The sequence below is a fragment of the Lissotriton helveticus genome, chromosome 12 (assembly GCF_964261635.1).
Source record: "Lissotriton helveticus chromosome 12, aLisHel1.1, whole genome shotgun sequence".
NCBI classification, from domain to species: domain Eukaryota; kingdom Metazoa; phylum Chordata; class Amphibia; order Caudata; family Salamandridae; genus Lissotriton; species Lissotriton helveticus.
Genome location: NC_136073.1, coordinates 600,458,877 through 600,474,945, shown reverse-complemented (window position 1 = coordinate 600,474,945; position 16,069 = coordinate 600,458,877). Strand labels below are relative to the sequence as shown.

The 16,069-nt window shown below is 52.1% G+C and overlaps 1 protein-coding gene across 1 annotated transcript in view; it reads right to left on the bottom strand.

The window, feature by feature from the left end:
• Positions 1-16,069, bottom strand: part of LOC144798065 (uncharacterized) — a 104,176-nt gene that overhangs the window by 75,954 nt on the left and 12,153 nt on the right. Inside the window, exons 2-3 of the mRNA XM_078668838.1 lie at positions 4,339-4,421; positions 2,588-2,648 (exon numbers count right to left, since the gene is read on the bottom strand). Coding sequence (XP_078524964.1) covers positions 2,588-2,648; positions 4,339-4,350 — 73 coding nt within the window. The 5' untranslated portion in view covers positions 4,351-4,421. The remainder of the gene's footprint in view (positions 1-2,587; positions 2,649-4,338; positions 4,422-16,069) is intronic.

The following is a 16,069-nucleotide window of genomic DNA, read 5'->3' as shown; positions in this document are numbered from 1 at the left end:
GAGATTGATATATATAGATTTAGAAGGCACTGCTATGGCAGGCTCTTCTAATTTGCCCATGTAGCAAATCACTGCATTTTGTTAGTGAGGCTTACAAGTTGTGTTCCTGCTCCTATGCTCCCCATTGGAATGTATTTTCTCCAGGTCACTGTTTTGGACAATAACTTCTGAAGCTATTTGCCACATCTATGAAAGTTCTAAAATGTCAGCCTTTTTGGTGGCCCAGCCTACAACTGTTCATTTTGCTTTATATTTCTGGGGTTAGGTACCTCCTATCCACGGATGTACGTTGTTACAACGCAGGTTGTAACAACGCATACCTTTACCATGCGGCCGCTACAATGCAAGTCGTTACCACGACTTGCGTTGGAGGGCGCGGATTTAGGATTTTTATAATTTTATATTCCAACACCAGTCCCCGTAACAGTAGGGAAGGTGTTGGAATATAAATTCATAAAATTCCTTATCCCACAGCGCCCTCCAGCGCAAGTCGTGGTAACGACTTGCGTTGTAACGGCCGCGTGGTAAAGGTACCGCGTGGTAAAAACTTTGTGGTAAAGGTTGTTTACCCCTATCCACAGCCTAGGAGTTCTGTAAAAATGTGTCCGTACTGAACAAAGATTCCATTTGTGAGCGAACCCAGGCTTCTCCTTTTGCCATCAGCATACACTGTCCCTCGGTCTCTGTCAGCCAGGTACTTCCAAAGACACCTGCCGTCTAACGTAGCTCTGCGGCCACCACCAGCATTTGGCTGCACATTTTCACAGCCCACACTACACTTTATCATCTTTATTGTCCTCATAAGGATTTGGGGGGCCCTGGGTAAGACATAATTTGAGGGCATCTGTACAGTACAATTTTGAAATGTATTTTCCATTTCCTACTATTTCAATCCTGCTTGATGCCAAACAATACTAAACCATATGTCACACTATAACAGGAGCACAAAATAACAGATTAAATATGTCCTGACAGGGATCCCAAAATTCCTAAAAAGGACACAAAAGAGTCAGTAGTGGCATGAGGTAGAGAGTTTTAAGAGAGAAACAGAATAGTCAAAGATCAAATAGTGAGAACGTCCACTTTCCCATGGGGCCTCTTGGAAGGTGGGGGCCCTGGGCAATTGCCTAATTTGCCAATGCCTTAAAACGTCTTTGACCATCTTGCCTGGTGATCCAGTGGGCTCCAAGCCTACCACACACATGCCATAAGGCTCCAATAATTTGTCAGTGCTGTGTTTGGTTGTTGAATGACCATTCTGCCGAGGTGGTGCCAGGATTTGAAACACAGCCAGTACCTCCCACCACAATGACTGTGGCCCAACACGCTCAGAAATGAAATATTAAATGATCAATGTCGGCGCCATACATTGTAACATTGAGTGACTGCTGCCTCCATATCCGCATGTACTTGAATATTGAGGGGTTGATTCACCTGCATTTCACGTACTATATTATTACATAATAGCTTCAAGGACAGTGTGTTCTGTGCTGAAAATGTACTTTTTACAGAAATGCATCCCATCCTTTCATTAAAACTATAAACAATCAAATAACTCACACAAAGGGGAAAACTCAGAGGCAGATTTACAAGAAAGTGACCCAGGGGCATATTATCAAGGACCGGTGTTAAAATTATCGCCGTTTTATCGGCAGGAAACTGCCGATATAACGGCGATAATGGGTTTGATAATACGCCCTTGTTAATTCCCATAGAAGCCCATGTTCTGGTATTAACATGGGCTTGTATGGGAATTAACAAGGGCATATTATAAAGCCCATTATCGCCGTTTTATCGGCAGTTTCCTGCCGATAAAATGGCGATAATATGCCCCTCAGTGCCGAATGCAAGCCCCATTGAGTCACTATCAAAGCACAGGGATGCAACATATTTACAACAATATGTCACATCTCAGTGCTTCCCTCTGCGCTGACGTACAAACTGCTGCCGTGAGCAGTGCGTCGTGGGGAGATTGTTTTTGTTCAGGAAGGATTCCCTTCCTGCACAAAAACAATCTGAAATGCCGTTTTTCAACTTCTATGTGTGCTGCATTAACACCCATAGAAGTTGAAAAACTGCATTGTTTCAATGATTGTTGATGTGCCGGAAGGGAACCCTTCCTGCACATAAACAATCATTAGAGGTGATTTCCTCTTTCTATGTGTGCTGCAAAATGCAGCACACATAGAAAGAGGAAAAGAAAACGAGGAGAAATTAATACATTTCTCCTTGTTGCGCCTCCCTACGCCTCCGCTGGGGAGGCGTAGAATTCACACTCATTTCCAGATTTATGATTCCTTGTGAATCTGAAAATGTGCCTGGTTCCATGGGTGCTGCGTGTGAACACCCATAGCAACACCCATGGAAAGTCCCTTTCATGCAAAGTGCTGCGTGTAAAGGGGTCATATTTACAAGGACAAGCAAAGTGGCTTCTCCTGCCCTTGTAAATATGGAGCGTTACCATGCGCCACCGGCACAACACAAAAAATGATGAACCGGTGTGTCAAGGGGCTTGTTAATCTGCCCCCAGAGTACATTTATGTCTAGTGGCATGAGGTAATGAGGGGTTTTGCTTTCTGCCACTTACCTCCCTCAGGGACTGGTCTGCAGCAGCAGATTACTGCGCTCAGGCGGGCTCGCATGCGGAACTACAAGAGAAACAGAAAGAATCATTTAGTCTTTTTCTCTAAAACCAGATTTCACCATTTCATCATATTGATATACAATGTTACACCCTGTGCCGCTCAGCCATTTTCTCGTTGAAATGTAGTAGCTAACTACTGAAGGGAATCCGCTATATTCAAATGCCATGGTCGGGGAACAGTCGGAACACTGTGGTCTAAACCATGAGTGTTCCAACTCCGCTAGATCTACAGAACATGCATTAACCACACATATGCCCTAAGCACGCATATGTGTGGTAAAGGCAATATGCATACTAACTGCTGCCTGCTACAGACAGAAGCAAGAAGACCTTGCAGGAAGCGTTGAGTTTATTTGTGCTGGGTGTAGTTTGGGCTGGGGGTTGTTTTGTTGTAGTTTAGTAGGCTGGTGGGGTTGGGGTAGTTTTATAGGCTGAGGGTGAGTCAGATTTTGATTTGCCGGCTGGAGGGGGTGGGTTGGGTTGGTTTGTTGGCTGGTGGTTGGGTCAGGAGTAGTTTTGTGGGCTGGGGTTGATTCGGTGTTGTTTCACGTTCTATGAGCCTCCTCGGTGAGCTGCCCTATATCTCACTCCTGCCTTGAAGGGGAGGTAAATTGTTTCACCAAGTGTAACTCTTTCACTTCACATTGAAGGCCTGTAGTGGAGCGAGCTCTATACATGATGTTTGTACAACTATGGGAAAGAGATCACACCCCTACTTTTTTTTTGAAGAAACTAAATTGATTGTCAACAAAATTGAGAACATCTCAAATGACAACTCTTTTCCTGAAAGTGAAAACTTTAAAGTAGGCACAATAATTTGCTCACTACTTATCCTCCTGAACTTTTAAACTAACATTGTAAGTTGGGAAGAAACCGCGGGGCATATCTAAAAGAAACTAACGCAGCGCGATGAAGCAAGTCATTTTGCTGTGCTGCACTGCGTTAGTTTCAAAGCACAGGGATGCAACATATTTACAACAGTATGTTGCATCTCTCTACTTCCCCTTGCGCTGGCACACAAACAGCTGCCATGCGTCGGCGCAGGCATCCTTGCACAGTGGTGCAAGGATGCCTGCGTCATAGGGAGATTGTTCTTGTGCAGGAAGGGGCACCTTCTGACATTCTGACACACTTCCAGATTTACGATTTCTTGTAAATCTGGAAATGCATCAGTGGACATGGGTGTTGCGTGGGAACACCCATATCAACACCCATGTCCCGCCCCTAACACGCAAAGTGTTGCATGAACTGGGGCGATACTTACGAGCACAGGTTAAGTCACGCAGAATGACTTTACCTGTGCTTGTAAATATCACTCAGCAGGCTACGCCACAACTGCCTCATGCAACTAGATGCACCGCGGCACATGGGGATTGTAAATCTGCTCCCATATATTTAGGTCCGATCATTTCTCAGTCATCAAACAAAAACATAGTTCAAAGGTCACTACAAAAACTCTGCTCGCTCCCTTTGTTTTTAGTAGGTGACACTATATTGTTTCCTCTCCTGTTTTAAAACATTGCATGTCTTATGTTTTACCTTGTTCACCTGCAGCTTCTTTTAGAATCGGGGCTTAACATGTGAATTTTCACTCAAATAGCAGTACTCATCTCTATTTCAGAAACTCAAACCCTGATAATGACAATTAAGCATAATACCTCATTTACACTTACAGGCATGAAATCAAAACTCACATTGTTGGACATCCTGAATTGAGTGAAATTCAAATTTCAACTGTGGTTGATGGTGCTCACTCAACTAGACTGTAGACAATTAACTAGGAATCAAGGAAGAAAAGTAATGAGTTGAGTCAAGAACTTCAGTTGTCACAATAATTTTAGAGCAAAGGATTCCATGAGCTGTGAAAGTCGGAGATCAGTGGCATAGCCTCCCATAGTAGGAAACAGTATACAATATATGCTTTATAAACACTGGAGATTCAAGAAGGGTCTGTGAACTACGACCTTATTTTTTAACATGAATTTTGTCTGATGTCTAAAAGGGATTATAAGAGAAAGAACATTATCTCTATATCCAGGGTTCAGTTCAGGGGAGGCGAGAGGAGAAAAGAAAACTTGATTCTCACCTATGCTGTTGTTATACTAAATCCCCAAATACCAAAATATTTCAATATCATTTTGCCAAATAGAATGAGAAAACACCTTCACTGCAATGTGCTGTACAAAAGAATTCCTCACTTCTCATCCCTAAAACCCGGACCGTAAGTTACTGTTTTCATAAAAGGATTGGCCTGTATCAGAAACTGTGGGGATTCACATTTTCATCAAGTAACACTCCCTTTCTATAAGTGACTACTAAAAAATTGTCTAGACTTGGGATGAAACATGTTGGCCCTATGGAACCTTGTAAATGATTTTTAACTATCCAAAGTGCTTTTGTTACATGGAATCAGCTTCATTTTGCTATATGAGAATAATGCCCTAAAACATCACCTGCTTGTGACACAACTATTCTCTGTCTACTACAGCGTCATTGTTTAAACATATTTTTGGTTCTTTTCAAGTTGCAAGTTAAATGTATAAGTATGAAGGAAATAGATGGTAAGAACAGCTCAAGATGGCACTAAGGCTGTTCAAAAAGCCTTTAAAATTAACTAATCAGCTAATTTATAAGTTACTGGAGTAAGTATGTAGATGAATCAAAATAAGGAATGGGCAGGTCTCTTGGAGGGATTGTAGTTGGCATAAGAGACTTGTAGGGGAGCATTACACTCCTGTTCGCAGAATGGATGTGTGGGTGACAGTGATATTTTATGAATGCAGGCCACCCAGTGCCCCTGTAATAGATTATGTGTGTGTGTGTATAACTTCGAACTGGATGGGAGGACAGATGTATTGTGAGAGTTCAATGAGTTGGAGTTGGAGGGTGGAGTTGGAGGGTGGAGTTGGAGTTGGAGGGAGGAATTGGAGGGTGGAGTTGGAGGGTAGAGTTGGAGATGGAGGGTGGAGCTGGAGGGTGGATTTGGAGGGTGGAGTTGGAGTTGGAGTTGGAGGGTGGAGTTGGAGGGTGGAGTTGGAGTTGGTGGGTGCAGTTGGAGTTGGAGGGTCCTATTGGCTATGGCAGTGCTTGTTGGTAGCACGTAAGGACAGTGCTGTTGTGGTGCTAAGTGATGATGTGGATGGGCTGAATGAAGTGGCGGTGTATTAGAGTGATGTGGTGGTGTCCCAGAGTGAATTGGTGGTGTCCCAGAGTGATGTGGTGGTGTCCCTGAGTGAAGTGGTGGTGTCCCCGAGTGATGTGGGAGTCCCCGAGTGATGTGGTGGTGTCCCTGAGTGATGTGGTGGTATTCCTGAGTGATGTGGTGGTATTCCCAGAGTGATGTGGTGGTGTCCCTGAGTGATGTGGTGGTGTCCCCGAGTGATGAGGTGGTGTCCCTGAATGATGTGGTGGTGTTCCTGAGTGATGTGGTGGTTTCCCTGAGTGATGTGGTGGTGCCCCTGAGTGATGTGGTGGTGCGCCCGAGTGATGTGGTGGTGTCCCTGAGTGATGTGATGGTGTCCCCGAGTGATGTGGTGGTGTCCCTGAGTGATGTGGTGGTGTCCAGGAGTGATGTGGGAGTCCCCGAGGGATGTGGTGGTGTCCCTGAGGGATGTGGTGGTGTTCCTGAGTGATGGAGGGTGGAGTCGGAGGGTGGATTTGGAGGGTGGAGTTGGAGGGTGGAGTTGAAGTTGGAGGGTGGAGTTGGAGGGTGGAGTTGGAGGGTGGAGTTGAAGTTGGAGGGTGGAGTTGGAGTTGCAGGGTGGAGTTGGAGTTGGAGGGTGGAGTTGAAGGGTGGAATTGGAGGGTGGAGTTGGAGGGTGGAGAGTGGGTGGGAGGGTGGAGGTTGGAGTTGGAGGGTGGAGTTGGAGTTGGAGGGTGGAGGTGGAGGGTGGGGTTGGAGGGTGTAGTTGAAGGGTGCAGTTGGAGTTGGAGGGTGGAGTTGGAGTTGGAGGGTGGAGTTGGAGTTGGAGTTGGAGGGTGGAGTTGGAGGGTGGAGATGGAGGGTGGAGTTGGAGGGTAGAGTTGGAGGGTGTAGTTGGAGGGTGGAGTTGGAGGGTGGAATTGGAGTTGGAGGGTGGAGTTGTAGTTGGAGGGTGTTGTTGGAGTTGGAGGGTGGAGTTGGAGTTGGAGGGTGGAGTTGGAGGGTGGAGTTGAGGGCTGGAATTGGAGGGTGGAGTTGGAGGATGGAGGGTGGTTTGGAGGGTGGAGGTTGGAGTTGGAGGGTGGAGTTGGAGTTGGAGGGTGGAGTCAGAGGGTGGATTTTGAGGGTGGAGTTGGAGGGTGGAGTTGAAGGGTGCAGTTGGAGTTAGAGGGTGGAGTTGGAGTTGGCGGGTGGAGTTGGAGTTGGAGGGTAGAGTTGGAGTTGGAGGGTGGAGTTGGAGGGTGGAGTTGGAGGGTAGAGTTGGAGGGTGGAGTTTGTGGGTGGAGTTGGAGTTGGAGGGTGGAGTTGGAGGGTGGGGATAGAGTTGGATGGTGTAGTTGGAGTGTGAATTGGAGGGTGGAGTTGGAGGGAGGAGTTGGAGTTGGAGGGTAGAGTTGGAGGGTGGAGCTGGAGTTGGAGTGTGGAGTTGAAGGGTGGAGTTGGAGTTCAAGTTGGAGGGAGGAGTTGGAGTTGGAGGGTGGAGTTGTACGGTGGAGTTCGAGGGTGGAGTTGTAGGGTGGAGTAAGAATTGGAGGGTGGAGTTGGAGTTGTAGAGTGGAGTTGGAGGGTGGAGTAAGAGTTGGAGGGTGGAGTTGGAGTTCGAGGGTGGAGTTGTAGGGTGGAGTTGTAGGGTGGAGTAAGAGTTGGAGGGTGGAGTTGGAGTTGTAGAGCGGAGTTGGAGGGTGGAGTAAGAGTTGGAGGGTGGAGTTGGAGTTGGAGAGTGGAGTTGGAGGGTGGAGTTGGAGGGTGGAGTTGGAGGGTGGAGTTGGAGTTGGAGGGTGGAGTTGGAGTTGGAGAGTGGAGTTGGACGGTGGAGTTGGATTGTGCAGTTGGAGGGTGGAGTTGGAGTTGGAGGGTGGAGTTGAAGGGTGGAGTTGGAGGGTGGAGTTGGAGGGTGGAGGGTGGGTTGGAGGGTGGAGGTTGGAGTTGGAGGGTAGAGTTGGAGTTGGAGGGTGTAGTTGGAGGGTGTAGTTGGAGGGTGGAGTTGGAGGGTGGAGTTGGGGGGTGGAGTTGGAGTTGGAGGGTGGAGTTGGAGTTGGTGGGTAGAGGTGGAGGGTGGAGTTGGAGTTGGAGTTGGAGGGTGGAGTTGGAGGGTGGAGTTGGAGGGTGGAGTTGGAGGGTGGAGTTGGAGGGTGGAGTTGGAGGGTAGAGTTGGAAGGTTGAGTTGGAGGGTGGAGTTGGAGGGTGGAATTGGAGTTGGAGGGTGGAGTTGGAGTTGGAGGGTGTTGTTGGAGTTGGAGGGTGGAGTTGGAGGGCGGAGTTGGAGGGTGGAGGTGGAGTTGGAGGGTGGAGTTGGAGTTGGAGGTGGAGTTGGAGGCTGGAGTTGAGGGCTGGAATTGGAGGGTGGAGTTGGAGGATGGAGGGTGTTTTGGAGGGTGGAGGTTGGAGTTGGAGGGTGGAGTTGGAGGGTGGAGTCAGAGGGTGGAGTTTGAGGGTGGAGTTGGAGGGTGGAGTTGAAGGGTGCAGTTGGTGTTGGAGGGTGGAGTTGGAGTTGGCGGGTGGAGTTGGAGTTGGAGGGTGGAGTTGGAGTTGGAGGGTGGAGTTGGAGGGTGGAGTTGGAGGGTTGAGTTGGAGGGTGGAGTTTGTGGGTGGAGTTGGAGGGTGGAGTTGGAGGGTGGGGATGGAGTTGGATGGTGTAGTTGGAGGGTGGAATTGGAGGGTGGAGTTGGAGGGTGGAGTTGGAGGGAGGAGTTGGAGGGTGGAGTTGGAGTTGGAGGGTGGAGTTGGAGGGTGGAGTTGGAGTTCGAGTTGGAGGGAGGAGTTGGAGTTGGAGGGTGGAGTTGTAGGGTGGAGTTCGAGGGTGGAGTTGTAGGGTGGAGTAAGAGTTGGAGGGTGGAGTTGGAGTTGTAGAGTGGAGTTGGAGGGTGGAGTAAGAGTTGGAGGGTGGAGTTGGAGTTGGAGGGTGGAGTTGGAGTTCGAGGGTGGAGTTGTAGGGTGGAGTTGTAGGGTGGAGTAAGAGTTGGAGGGTGGAGTTGGAGTTGTAGAGCGGAGTTGGAGGGTGGAGTAAGAGTTGGAAGTTGGAGTTGGAGGGTGGAGTTGGAGGGTGGAGTTGGAGTTGGAGGGTGGAGTTGGAGTTGGAGAGTGGAGTTGGAAGGTGGAGTTGGATTGTGCAGCTGGAGGGTGGAGTTGGAGTTGGAGGGTGGAGTTGAAGGGTGGAGTTGAAGGGTGGAGTTGGAGGGTGGAGTTGGTGGGTGGAGGGTGGGTTGGAGGGTGGAGGTTGGAGTTGGACGGTAGAGTTGGAGTTGGAGGGTGTAGTTAGAGGGTGTAGTTGGAGGGTGGAGTTGGGGGGTGGAGTTGGAGTTGGAGGGTGGAGTTGGAGTTGGCCGGTAGAGTTGGAGGGTGGAGTTGGAGGGTGGAGTTGGAGGGTGGAGTTGAAGGGTGGAATTGGAGGGTGGAGTTGGAGTTGGAGGGTGGAGTTGGAGGGTGGAGTTGGAGGGTAGAGTTGGAGGGTGGAGTTGGAGGGTGGAGTTGGAGTTGGAGGGTGGAGTTGGAGGGTGGAGTTGGAGGGTGGAATTGGAGGGTGGAGTTGGAGGGTGGAGTTGGAGTTGGAGGGAGGAGTTGGAGTTGGAGGGTGGAGTTGGAGGGTGGAGTTGGAGGGTGGAGTTGAAGTTGGAGGATGGAGTTGGAGGGTGGAGTTGGAGTTGTAGGGTGGAGTTGGACGGTGGAGTTGTAGGGTGGAGTTGTAGGGTGGAGTAAGAGTTGGAGGGTGGAGTTGGAGTTGTAGAGCGGAGTTGGAGGGTGGAGTAAGAGGTGGAGGGTGGAGTTGGAGTTGTAGGGTGGAGTTGTAGGGTGGAGGTGTAGGGTGGAGTAAGAGTTGGTGGGTGGAGTTGGAGTTGTAGAGTGGAGTTGGAAGGTGGAGTAAGAGTTGAAGGGTGGAGTTGGAGGGTGGAGTTGGAGTTGGAGGGTGGAGTTGGAGGGTGGAGTTGGAGTTGGAGGGTGGAGTTGGAGTTTGAGAGTGGAGTTGGAGGGTGGAGTTGGATTGTGCAGTTGGAGGGTGGAGTTGGAGTTGGAGGGTGGAGTTGAAGGGTGGAGTTGAAGGGTGGATTTGGAGGGTGGAGTTGGAGGGTGTAGGGTGGTTTGGAGGGTGGAGGTTGGAGTTGGAGGGTAGAGTTGGAGTTGGAGAGTGTAGTTGGAGGGTGTAGTTGGAGGGTGTAGTTGGAGGGTGTAGTTGGGGGGTGGAGTTGGAGGGTGGAGTTGGAGTTGGTGGATGGAGTTGGAGGGTGGAATTGGAGTTGGAGGGTGGAGTTGGAGGGTGGAGTTGGAGGGTAGAGTTGGAGGGTGGAGTTGGAGGGTGGAGTTGGAGGGTGGAGTTGTAGGTTGGAGTTGGAGTTGGAGGGTGGAGTTGGAGGGCAGAGTTGGAGTTGGAGGGTAGAGTTGTAGTTGGAGGGTGGAGTTGGAGGGTGGAGTTGGAGGGTGGAGTTGAAGGGTGGAATTGGAGGGTGGAGTTGGAGGGTGGAGGGTGGGTTGGAGGGTGGAGGTTGGAGTTGAAGGGTGGAGTTGGAGGGTGGAGTTGGAGGGTGGAGTTGGAGGGTGGAGTTGAAGGGTGCAGATGGAGTTGGAGGGTGGGGTTGGAGGGTGGAGTTGGAGGGTGGAGTTGGAGGGGGGAGTTGGAGTTGGAGAGTGGAGTTGGAGGGTAAAGTTAGAGTTGGTAGGTGGAGTTGGAGTTGGAGGGTGGAGTTGAAGTTGGAGGGTAGAGTTGGAGTTGGAGGGTGGAGTTGGAGTTGGAGGGTGGGGTTGAAGTTGGAGGGTAGAGTTGGAGGGTGGAGTCGGAGGGTGGAGTTGGAGGGTGGAGGGTGGGGTGGAGGGTGGAGGTTGGAGGTGGAGGGTGGAGTTGGAGTTGGAGGGTGGAGTTGGAGGGTGGAGTTGAAGGGTGCAGTTGGAGTTGGAGGGTGGAGTTGGAGTTGGCGGGTAGAGTTGGAGTTGGAGGGTGGAGTTGGAGTTGGAGGGTAGAGTTGGAGGGTGGAGTCGGAGGGTGGAGTTGGAGGGCGGAGTTGGAGGGTGGAGTTGGTGGAGTTGGAGTTGGAGGGTGGAGTTGGAGGGTGGAGTTGGAGTTGGAGGGTGGAGTTGGAGGGTGGAGTTGGAGGATGGAGTTGTAGTTGGAAGGTGGAGTTGGAGGGTGGAGTTGGAGGGTGGAGTTGGAGGGTTGAGTTGTAGGGTGGAGTTTGTGGGTGGAGTTGGAGGGTGGAGTTGGAGTTGGAGGGTGGAGTTGGAGGGTGGAGTTGAAGTTGGAGGATGGAGTTGGAGGGTGGAGTTGGAGTTGTAGGGTGGAGTTGGACAGTGGAGTTGTAGGGTGGAGTTGTAGGGTGGAGTAAGAGTTGGAGGGTGGAGTTGGAGTTGTAGAGCGGAGTTGGAGGGTGGAGTAAGAGGTGGAGGGTGGAGTTGGAGTTGTAGGGTGGAGTTGTAGGGTGGAGGTGTAGGGTGGAGTAAGAGTTGGTGGGTGGAGTTGGAGTTGTAGAGTGGAGTTGGAAGGTGGAGTAAGAGTTGAAGGGTGGAGTTGGAGTTGGAGGGTGGAGTTGGAGTTGGAGGGTGGAGTTGGAGGGTGGAATTGGAGTTGGAGGGTGGAGTTGGAGTTTGAGAGTGGAGTTGGAGGGTGGAGTTGGATTGTGCAGTTGGAGGGTGGAGTTGGAGTTGGAGGGTGGAGTTGAAGGGTGGAGTTGAAGGGTGGATTTGGAGGGTGGAGTTGGAGGGTGTAGGGTGGTTTGGAGGGTGGAGGTTGGAGGTTGGAGTTGGAGGGTAGAGTTGGAGTTGGAGAGTGTAGCTGGAGGGTGTAGTTGGAGGGTGTAGTTGGAGGGTGTAGTTGGGGGGTGGAGTTGGAGGGTGGAGTTGGAGTTGGTGGATGGAGTTGGAGGGTGGAATTGGAGTTGGAGGGTGGAGTTGGAGGGTGGAGTTGGAGGGTAGAGTTGGAGGGTGGAGTTGGAGGGTGGAGTTGGAGGGTGGAGTTGTAGGTTGGAGTTGGAGTTGGAGGGTGGAGTTGGAGGGCAGAGTTGGAGTTGGAGGGTAGAGTTGTAGTTGGAGGGTGGAGTTGGAGGGTGGAGTTGGAGGGTGGAGTTGAAGGGTGGAATTGGAGGGTGGAGTTGGAGGGTGGAGGGTGGGTTGGAGGGTGGAGGTTGGAGTTGAAGGGTGGAGTTGGAGGGTGGAGTTGGAGGATGGAGTTGGAGGGTGGAGTTGAAGGGTGCAGATGGAGTTGGAGGGTGGGGTTGGAGGGTGGAGTTGGAGGGTGGAGTTGGAGGGGGGAGTTGGAGTTGGAGAGTGGAGTTGGAGGGTAAAGTTAGAGTTGGTAGGTGGAGTTGGAGTTGGAGGGTGGAGTTGAAGTTGGAGGGTAGAGTTGGAGTTGGAGGGTGGAGTTGGAGTTGGAGGGTGGGGTTGAAGTTGGAGGGTGGAGTTGTAGGGTGGAGGTAAAGGGTGGAATTGGAGGGTGGAGTTGGTGGGTGGAGGGTGGGTTGGAGGGTGGAGGTTGGAGGTGGAGGGTGGAGTTGGAGTTGGAGGGTGGAGTTGGAGGGTGGAGTTGAAGGTTGCAGTTGGAGTTGGAGGGTGGAGTTGGAGTTGGCGGGTAGAGTTGGTGTTGGAGGGTGGAGTTGGAGTTGGAGGGTAGAGTTGGAGGGTGGAGTCGGAGGGTGGAGTTGGAGGGCGGAGTTGGAGGGTGGAGTTGGTGGAGTTGGAGTTGGAGGGTGGAGTTGGAGGGTGGAGTTGGAGTTGGAGGGTGGAGTTGGAGGGTGGAGTTGGAGGATGGAGTTGTAGTTGGAAGGTGGAGTTGGAGGGTGGAGTTGGAGGGTGGAGTTGGAGGGTTGAGTTGTAGGGTGGAGTTTGTGGGTGGAGTTGGAGGGTGGAGTTAGAGTTGGAGGGTGGAGTTGGAGTTGTAGGGCGGAGTTGGAGGGTGGAGTTAGAGTTGGAGGATGGAGTTGGAGTTGGAGGGTGGAGTTGGAGGGTAGAGTTGGAGTTGGAGGGTGGAGTTGGAGTTGGAGAGTGGAGTTGGAAGGTGGAGTTGGAGTTGGAGCGTGGAGTTGAAGGGTAGAGTTGGAGTTGGAGGGTGGAGTTGAAGGGTGGAGTTGGAGGGTGGAGTTGGAGGGTTAGAGGGTGGGTTGGAGGGTGGAGGTTGGAGTTGGAGGGTAGAGTTGGAGTTGGAGGGTGTAGTTGGAGGGTGGAGTTGGAGGGTGGAGTTGGAAGGTGGAGTTGAAGGGTGCAGTCGAGTTGGAGGGTGGAGTTGGAGTTGGCGGGTGGAGTTGGAGGGTGGAGTTGGAGTTGGAGTTGGAGGGTGGAGTTGGAGGGTGGAGTTGGAGGGTAGAGTTGGAGGGTGGAGTTGGAGTTGGAGGGTGGAGTTGGAGGGTGGAGTTGGAGTTGGAGGGTGGAGTTGGAGGGTGGAGTTGGAGTTGTAGGGCGGAGTTGGAGGGTGGAGTTGGAGTTAGAGGGTGGAGTTGGAGGGTGGAGTTGGAGTTTGAGGGTGGAGTTAGAGGGTGGAGTTGGAGGGTGGAGTTGCAGTTGGAGTGTGGAGTTGGAGGATGGAGATGGAGTTAGAGGGTAGAGTTGGAGTTGGAGGATAGAGTTGGAGGGTGGAGTTGGAGGGTGGAATTGAAGGGTCGAGTTTAGGGTGGAGTTGGAGGGTGGAGTTGGAGGGTAGAGTTGAGGTTGGAGGGTGGAGTTAGAGGGTGGAGTTGGAGTTGGAGTTGGAGGGTGGAGTTAAAGGGTGGAGTTGGATTTGGAGGGTGGAGTTGGAGGGTTAAGTTGGAGGGTGAAGTTGGAGTTGGAGGGTGGAGTTGGAGTTGGAGGGTGGAGTTGGAGTTGGAGGGTGGAGTTGGAGGGTGGAGTTGGAGGGTGGAGTTGGAGTTGGAGGGTGGAGTTGGAGGGTGGAGTTAGAGGGTGGAGTGGGAGGGTGGAGTTGAAGGGTGCAGTTGGAGGGTGGGGTTGGAGTGTGGTGGGTGGGTTGGAGGGTGGAGGTTGCAGTTGGAGGGTGGAGTTGGAGGGTGTAGTTGGTGGGTGTAGTTGGAGGGTGTAGTTGGAGGGTGAAGGTGGAGGGTGGAGTTGGAGGGTGGAGTTGAAGGGTGCAGTTGGATTTGGAGGGTGGAGTTGGAGTTGGCGGGTGGAGTTGGAGGGTGGAGTTGGAATTGGAATTGGAGGGTGGAGTTGGAGGTTGTGAGTTGGAGAGTAGAGTTGGAGGGTAGAGTTGGAGGGTGGAGTTGGAGTTGGAGGGTGGAGTTGGAGGGTGGAGTTGGAGGGTGGAGTTGGAGGGTGGAGTTGGAGTTGGAGGGTGAAGTTGGAGGGTAGAGTTAAAGGGTGGAGGGTGGTGTTGGAGGGTGGAGTTGGAGTTGGAGGGTGGAGTTGGAGGGTGGAGGTGGAGTTGGAGGGTGGAGTTGGAGTTGGAGGGTGGAGTTGGAGGGTGGAGTTGTAGGGTGGAGTTGTAGGGTGGAGGTGTAGGGTGGAGTAAGAGTTGGTGGGTGGAGTTGGAGTTGTAGAGTGGAGTTGGAAGGTGGAGTAAGAGTTGAAGGGTGGAGTTGGAGTTGGAGGGTGGAGTTGGAGTTGGAGGGTGGAGTTGGAGGGTGGAGTTGGAGTTGGAGGGTGGAGTTGGAGTTTGAGAGTGGAGTTGGAGGGTGGAGTTGGATTGTGCAGTTGGAGGGTGGAGTTGGAGTTGGAGGGTGGAGTTGAAGGGTGGAGTTGAAGGGTGGATTTGGAGGGTGGAGTTGGAGGGTGTAGGGTGGTTTGGAGGGTGGAGGTTGGAGGTTGGAGTTGGAGGGTAGAGTTGGAGTTGGAGAGTGTAGCTGGAGGGTGTAGTTGGAGGGTGTAGTTGGAGGGTGTAGTTGGGGGGTGGAGTTGGAGGGTGGAGTTGGAGTTGGTGGATGGAGTTGGAGGGTGGAATTGGAGTTGGAGGGTGGAGTTGGAGGGTGGAGTTGGAGGGTAGAGTTGGAGGGTGGAGTTGGAGGGTGGAGTTGGAGGGTGGAGTTGTAGGTTGGAGTTGGAGTTGGAGGGTGGAGTTGGAGGGCAGAGTTGGAGTTGGAGGGTAGAGTTGTAGTTGGAGGGTGTAGTTGGAGGGTGGAGTTGGAGGGTGGAGTTGAAGGGTGGAATTGGAGGGTGGAGTTGGAGGGTGGAGGGTGGGTTGGAGGGTGGAGGTTGGAGTTAAAGGGTGGAGTTGGAGGGTGGAGTTGGAGGATGGAGTTGGAGGGTGGAGTTGAAGGGTGCAGATGGAGTTGGAGGGTGGGGTTGGAGGGTGGAGTTGGAGGGTGGAGTTGGAGGGGGAAGTTGGAGTTGGAGAGTGGAGTTGGAGGGTAAAGTTAGAGTTGGTAGGTGGAGTTGGAGTTGGAGGGTGGAGTTGAAGTTGGAGGGTAGAGTTGGAGTTGGAGGGTGGAGTTGGAGTTGGAGGGTGGGGTTGAAGTTGGAGGGTGGAGTTGTAGGGTGGAGGTAAAGGGTGGAATTGGAGGGTGGAGTTGGTGGGTGGAGGGTGGGTTGGAGGGTGGAGGTTGGAGGTGGAGGGTGGAGTTGGAGTTGGAGGGTGGAGTTGGAGGGTGGAGTTGAAGGTTGCAGTTGGAGTTGGAGGGTGGAGTTGGAGTTGGCGGGTAGAGTTGGAGTTGGAGGGTGGAGTTGGAGTTGGAGGGTAGAGTTGGAGGGTGGAGTCGGAGGGTGGAGTTGGAGGGCGGAGTTGGAGGGTGGAGTTGGTGGAGTTGGAGTTGGAGGGTGGAGTTGGAGGGTGGAGTTGGAGTTGGAGGGTGGAGTTGGAGGGTGGAGTTGGAGGATGGAGTTGTAGTTGGAAGGTGGAGTTGGAGGGTGGAGTTGGAGGGTGGAGTTGGAGGGTTGAGTTGTAGGGTGGAGTTTGTGGGTGGAATTGGAGGGTGGAGTTAGAGTTGGAGGGTGGAGTTGGAGTTGTAGGGCGGAGTTGGAGGGTGGAGTTAGAGTTGGAGGATGGAGTTGGAGTTGGAGGGTGGAGTTGGAGGGTAGAGTTGGAGTTGGAGGGTGGAGTTGGAGTTGGAGAGTGGAGTTGGAAGGTGGAGTTGGAGTTGGAGCGTGGAGTTGAAGGGTAGAGTTGGAGTTGGAGGGTGGAGTTGAAGGGTGGAGTTGGAGGGTGGAGTTGGAGGGTTAGAGGGTGGGTTGGAGGGTGGAGGTTGGAGTTGGAGGGTAGAGTTGGAGTTGGAGGGTGTAGTTGGAGGGTGGAGTTGGAGGGTGGAGTTGGAAGGTGGAGTTGAAGGGTGCAGTCGAGTTGGAGGGTGGAGTTGGAGTTGGCGGGTGGAGTTGGAGGGTGGAGTTGGAGTTGGAGTTGGAGGGTGGAGTTGGAGGGTGGAGTTGGAGGGTAGAGTTGGAGG